Below are 7,112 nucleotides of genomic sequence, written 5' to 3'. Positions count from 1 at the left end.
ATTGATCCTCTCTAAATTAGATTATAACTAAACTTCACATAGGTGCAGAATACTGGGACTTGTCAAATCTTTGTAAAGGAAATTTAATCAAATGTATGTCCTGGATGGATGGGCAGCTACATTGTAAACTTATTATCAATGACACCCATCCATTGCGTGTTTCATCCTTCCTAATTTACCTTCAATAAAAACTGAAACTAACGACCATTGTAAAACACAGTTTAGAATAAAAATTCACTTGACATAAGAAGATGCATTAGATTTTATTTCAGCTGTCTTCAACAACAGTTTTTTTTATCATCCAATGCTTTGCTTTTTACTAAAAGTCTTCTTAAACCTTGTTTTGTGACTCATGCAGGCAACGGCGTTTAGAGGGGAGATGATGATCTCCATCCAGCTCATCCATACGTCCATATCCACCTCCTCCAGGAGTGAACAGACTGAACATGTCCTGTTATGTGTACCACAAGTTGCATCAGTCCACTTTTATGACATTTTAATATTTTTATACTAAATAACAGAAAACGATTTTCAAAAAATCCACCCATCCATCCATCCATCCCTCCATCCATCCACCCACCCATCCATCCATCCATCCATCCATCCATCCATCCATCCATCCATCCATCTCCTAACAAACACATTAAATTGAAATGGGATCATATTAGTTTAATAACCAGTAGATCCTACAGGTCATCATTGATTGGTTCATTTGCATTTTCACTGCCCAATGTATTCTTTTTTTTTTTGCATGTTTGCTTATGAATTAAAATGCAGACAAATGAAAATTACTATTGTACTGTAGCATTTAAAAATCTCAAAACTGTAAAAAAATAAAAATTATACAGAAATATTAGGTAGCAAGATTTTTCAAGAATTCATTAGATCAAAATAAATCAAGCAAATAACCTATTTTAAATTAAGCCTGGTGTGTCCTTATGGACATAAATCTATTTTTTAGTACGTAAAAATGCTCAAACTCAAACGCATTATTGCTGTGCAGTTAATTGAAAATTCAGTTTCGATTTCGGCTTCTAGCGATTATGAAAAAAAAATTCATCGGGATAAAAGGATTATTGCATCATTTACCGCCCCCTTTCCAGTTGTACACATTTGTTGCTCTGTAGTTCAGTTTCACATGAAAATGACTAAAAGCATGTCTTGTAATGTAACTTTTGCAGCATGGCAAAGTCCTTCTATATCAGTAGTTTCTTCTGCAGATAATCAAAAAATATATTGCTTAAGGGGGCTAATAATATCGACCTTAAAATAAGTTTCAAAATATTTAGACCTGTTTTTATTCTAGCCAAGATAAAACACATAAGACTTTCTACAGAAGAAAAAATATTAAAGGAAATACTATGAAAAATTCCTTGCTCTGTTAAACATCATTTGAGAATTGATGATAATCATTTAGTAAATTGCAAAATAAACCAAATAAAAATTTTGTACAAACAAAATAAAATGTAGATTAAATAAACAAGTGTTAATTCATTAAAATCAATTCCTTAAATTAAATACATTTTTTAATACTCAAACATTTACAAAAAAGGCAAAAGTTTAGTTTTTTCATATAAAAATCCTTTAAGGACCTACATCTTTTTAAATTTTTTTTTATGAAGCACAAGGTTTAAATGGCAGGTTTTAACGAAAGTGACTAGTTTTCCATATATTGCCTTTGTCTTCTCATCCGTGACAGGTCAGGCTAAGCATTTATTAGGCAATCAGTGTAACAAACAAGCATTGTGTTCCCTGTAGCACACCCTTATCTGACACAAAAGATACAGGCAAACAAATTCATTTAAACAGGTTTTTTCTTGGAGCTTCATATTCATTACATCTGAACTACTGAAGTTTTACAGCGTTTTGGTTCATTTTCTGGATTTTAAATGTCTTGTCATAAAATCTTAATATCCTAATATCTAAATTTTCTAATTAAACGTCTCAGGGGATTGGAACAGTAATGAGATGAAATTTATAAAGGAATTTGAATTTTTGGGTAAACAAACCCTTTAACACTCTTTATTCTGACAATAAAACAAAACTGAACACGCTGTTGTGTGTTCGCCAACAATTTTTATAGCATTTTCCCAAACCGTGGGGAGAAATAACAGCTGCTTAGAGAAGATTTAATGATTCTTCAACAACTTTGAGAAATTCTCTAGTATGTAAAAACACAGAAAAGTTGTCTTACCCCAGGATCCAGGCTGATGGTAGTCTTGGCCCCTAAATTTAAGACTCTGCCATCTGTTTTATGTAACAAATTCAGCCCAGGTGCTCCATTTTTACCTCCTAGAACAGTCAAAAATTATAGATGATGACTACTGTACACAGATGCAAGGAGATAATGAACATTGTAAAAAGTAATTATTTGATTACTAAAATAATTTACAAAGTGAGTAAACTCATTGCTTTAAAATAAACAAGTTGACTTTACTTAAGTTGAGTAAGGCCCCGTTTACACTAGTGCGTTTTAGTTTTAAAACGGCGTTGTAGAATGAAAACGATCCGCGTCCACACTCGCGTTTTACCCAGCGTTACCATGCTCATCAAGCATCTCCCGCTGGATCTAATCTCACTATATTTGCTAAACGTGATATTTCATTCATGTTGTTGTCTTTATCTAACGACATAGGCCAATTCCCTGACTTTGGTCATTGGAATCTATTAAGTTACTTGTTCACGGGTAACATGTTTTGGTTAAGCGCAAAGTTAATGATTAATCCAGGTACATTGACTGATCGCTTGCCTTTGTTTCCTACAATGTATAAACTTATTGTATGTTATACTTTTATAATTATTGATTATTAAAACTGATATTCAGCAAAAGAGAGGGTGCGTTTGTATTTTCACTGAAATTGAAAGGAGACAGTTGTTATGGGCTCCGTTTTGTTTTAAATATCCACACAGTGAAGATGACGCTCATATATGCAGCACGGCGCCTCAACATTTCTGCTGTCTGTTAAGTTGCTAATATTAAAATGAAAATAGGCAGTTCCTTAAATCATGTTTACATTTTATTGTTGAGAAAGTGAAACAACGTAGCCAAGGTGATGTAAATGAAGTTATAAAGTACACTGTTCCCTTTGAAGATTTACCTGTGTCCTCGGTATGTTTTCCATATCAAACTGAGAAGGGGGAGACTGCAGCCTTGATCAAACTTGCGAAGTCTTAACTTACAAGAAGAGGATGCGAGACTGAACTGTGTGTGGGCTACTTAATATTGAGGAAAAGCCCCAATCAGATAGGCGAACGTTTGCAGCCCCGCCTCCGTTTTCAGATGTCTCCGTCTTTCCCCATCCACACTGAGACGGAGCAGCAGCGTTTTAGAATGAAAACGGCCTCTCCAGCGTTTTCAAAACGCTCCGTTTTCGGCGCTCGAGAACTCCGGCGTAGTGTGGACGGATGGCGTAACCGTAGCAAAACTTATGCGTTTTCAAACTAAAACGCACTAGTGTAAACGGGGCCTAAGCCCATTGTAACTGGGAACTATTTACTAATTTTATAATTACGCACAGTCAGTTTACTTAAAGTGAAAGTTCATTCAAAAAATAAAAAATCTGTCATCATAATAATTTTCACATTTTGCACCACATTGTTTAAATAGCAAATCCATTTGTGCCATTTTGGCGACTCATGGGTGTGCTGGTCTAATGGGTCTAATGGGTGTGTTCAGGTGCTTTGTTGGCGAGTTGCTATTTTAAGGACTGAATAGACTGCACAATTGACCAACTAAATGCTGGTCCAAACGCTTACACAGCCATAACTCATTAAGAGAATAAAGACAACCGTGTTATGCTGTGTTCACACCAGAGGCGGAACGTGCGGATAAATTGAGCTATTCGCGCGTAAATAACCTCGTTAACATTTGAGTTTACTCGCTTCATGCATCCGTCAATCCCTGCTTCATTCGTGCATCAAATCTGTTTCATTTGCGCATCAATTTCACTTCAGTGCAGACGTGGATTCGTGTCTGTGACTCTAGCCTTGTTACAAAATGGCTAACATGGATTTTATTAAGAAAATAACAGATTTTATGTGCTTTATGAAGGCTGAAAAACAGCATCAATACATTTAGGACCATGTCTGAGTCCACTAGATCCTTTCAGAGGTGCATCCATCTCTGTGAGCTCATAAACTCCTCTAAAAACTTAACTTGGATGATGGAGGCTTTTTCAGGTGTCAGCTGTAGGATTTCCTCCAGGATACTAACAACAGGCGCTATGTCACAATCACGCCCCCACAAGAGCAAGCTCCTGATTGTTAAACGCGGCGCTGGTGTCTGCTTAAGTTCAAAGTTCAAAACTCGAGCGATTCACGCGAAACACAATTTAAGCGTGTCAAATGTACAAAACGCTCAATTTGCACTTATCACGCCATTTGCACTGCACCATTCGTGCAATCCGAGTCATTCACGATGCGACATTCACGCATTTCATGCCGCAGGATGTCTATTCTCACGTTTACATTGACTTAACATGTAAATCACTTGCGCTTGACGCTCCTTCTGCGTCTGGTGTGAACACAGCATTAGACCATGCACCAGGGTGCGAACCATAATAACAAAAGTGAATTCGCTTTTTAGCGTAAAGTCAACTAATATATATATATTTGCAGTTCAGTTCCCCCGGTCCAAAAACATGTGGTATAGGTGAATTGGGTAGGCTAAACTGTCCGTAGTTAATGTGTGTGATTGAGTGTGTATGGATGTTTCCCAGTGATGGGTTGCAACTGGAAGGGCATATGCTGCGTAAATCATATGCTGGATAAGTTGGCGGTTCATTCCACTGTAGTGACCCCAGATTAATAAAGGGACTGAGCCGAAAATAAAATGAATGAATGAATAAATAAATATACTGCAGATGAAGGTACCATGTAGGCCATAGGGTTTTGTAGAGCGTCTCTCCGTCAGCACTGACAGAACCACTGGACTACGAAATCTCAGTTTCCGGATCACACCATCCCCGCCACGGTACAGACCTGCCCCTCCAGAATCAGGTCGCAGAGAAAACTGCTCAAGAATCACTGGATACCTGAAATGCCGATATCAAATTGACTTTAAGCATTTCTTCTGCCTAGGAATGAATGTAATGTTTGTATAATTCTGTTAAACATTCAGACCTGCTCTCGAGGATCTCAGGGTCAGTGATGCGAGTGTTTGTCATATGAGTGTGAATCCCGCCACGTCCGTTCCAGCTTGGCCCCGCCCCTGCTCCACCAGCAACTGTCTCATAGTAACCGCTTTTCTCACAGCCGAATGACACATTGTTCATGCAACCCTTAAAACATAATAAGAGATGGTATAATAAATGCTTGGATGTAAAACATACTACTGTACCTGCTTACATACGGTATACTCACATCACAAAATCTATATTATAAATGTTGCAAATATAATACATTTTAATGTATGTATAAAGTTGATAAATATTAAACCTGTTAACAGTCAAGCCAATTTTTAAATGTAGGCTTGAAAAGGTAATGTGTAGATTCCAGTGAATATAGTTCTGATCTCCTTTTGAATATAGTCCTATAGTCTTGTTTTATAGAAGAGAAGTTGAAGTTACATGAAAACAATAAACAAAAAGGTTATAGCTGCTTAGGGTTATTGTAATAGAAATCTACTGCAATAAATGTTTTACATTTTAATGAATAGGTGGCACATTCATATGGAAGGTTATGAATTGGCTTTTCATAAAAAAGAATTTCATAACTCCATGACTTTTTTTGCTACCTTTTCTTGTCACAAATTAATAAAAAATATTATTACTGCATAATATTTCCTGCAAAACAATTGTGTAATGAAAAGTACACTGTTATAGATTTTCAGCGATATATGTTTGTCAGTATTAGATTGGTCAAGCTACAGTGCTCAGCATATATAAGCAGACTGCTCACAAATCTATATTTTAAATTCAAATTTTTAATAGGAAGCTATACAATATTATATTTGTGCATATACATTAGATTAGTCAGTACTGAAGCCAAATCTGGAGCTTATCCAACAAAATAATTTATGTTAATGGTCTAAAAACTAGTACACACAAATTAATGTTATAGAAAAATATTAAATACAAATTTAAAAAAAGAGGAAAAATCAAGAGATGCAAAAATTGAAATTGTGTAGGCTGTAATTTTTTTTTTTTGCTAAATTTTGCTTAAATTTAAGTGTATTATTTTTTAATTTTTAAATATGTTTGGTGACTAAAATACTATTTTAATAAATATTTTTGTTTATATGCACCAAAATACATTGCCTATATTCACTGAGAAATGGATTAAAATATTCGTTTTCAAAATGGGGTGTACTCTAAACACTGTAAATTAAGAATAGATTAGAATTGTTTTAAACATGCAATGACAACTGACAAACCCATTGAGTTAACAGGTTAAATAGATTTTATGTGCATACACATAGTCTATGCTGCATATATAGATAATTATCTCTAACTTTGAGTGAATTTTATATGAAATCCATATCCATATTTTACCTTGTGAGTTTAGCAGCACAAGGAGATTTCATCAGCTAGTGTAAACACTGATAGTTTAGACTGAAGTAATGTACCTGTGAGGCAGCACACACTTGAAAGGCTTTGAAGATGACGTCCACCACTCTCTGTGAGGTCAGTACATTACCGCCCACTACTGCAGCGTTCTGAGATGGCTGGAGGATTGAGCCAGGGGGGATAATGACTTTAACGGGGGCAAGACAGCCCTAAAAACACAAAATATATCAATCACACATAAAGAGAATTTAATATTTAAAAGATTTTAATTACATGTACTAGCAATAGTATTAGTAATAACATTCATAACAGTTATTAGTATAGTATTAGGATAGTATTTTTTACGACCCCAAATCAGAAAAAGTTAGGACGATAAGGAAAACTCAAATAAAAAGAAAGTAGCGATTTCCAAATTTACTTTGACTTATATTTCTTTGCAGACAATATGAACAGAAAATATTTCATGTTTTGTCTGGTCAACTTTATTTCATTTGTAAACATACATCCTTTCCTGTCATTCAGACCTGAAACACATTCCAAAAAAGTTGGGACAGGAGAAATTTAGGGCTAGTAATCAGGTAAATTAGTTAAATGATGACTTGAAAC

The 7,112-nt window shown here is 35.3% G+C and overlaps 1 protein-coding gene across 2 annotated transcripts in view; it reads right to left on the bottom strand.

Annotated features, from left to right (window-relative positions):
• Positions 1-244: 244 nt before the first annotated feature.
• Positions 245-7,112, bottom strand: part of oplah (5-oxoprolinase, ATP-hydrolysing) — a 69,515-nt gene continuing 62,647 nt past the window's right edge. For both annotated transcript variants that reach the window (XM_005156046.6, NM_001200059.1), the window contains exons 23-27: positions 6,566-6,715; positions 5,122-5,279; positions 4,873-5,033; positions 2,195-2,292; positions 245-451 (exon numbers count right to left, since the gene is read on the bottom strand). In XM_005156046.6, coding sequence (XP_005156103.1) covers positions 332-451; positions 2,195-2,292; positions 4,873-5,033; positions 5,122-5,279; positions 6,566-6,715 — 687 coding nt within the window. In that variant the 3' untranslated portion in view covers positions 245-331. The remainder of the gene's footprint in view (positions 452-2,194; positions 2,293-4,872; positions 5,034-5,121; positions 5,280-6,565; positions 6,716-7,112) is intronic.

Source organism: Danio rerio, chromosome 12, assembly GCF_049306965.1.
Source record: "Danio rerio strain Tuebingen ecotype United States chromosome 12, GRCz12tu, whole genome shotgun sequence".
In the NCBI taxonomy this organism is placed as follows: Eukaryota; Metazoa; Chordata; class Actinopteri; order Cypriniformes; family Danionidae; genus Danio; species Danio rerio.
The sequence above is the reverse complement of the archived record's forward strand: the minus strand, read 5'-3'. Positions and strand labels throughout refer to the sequence as shown.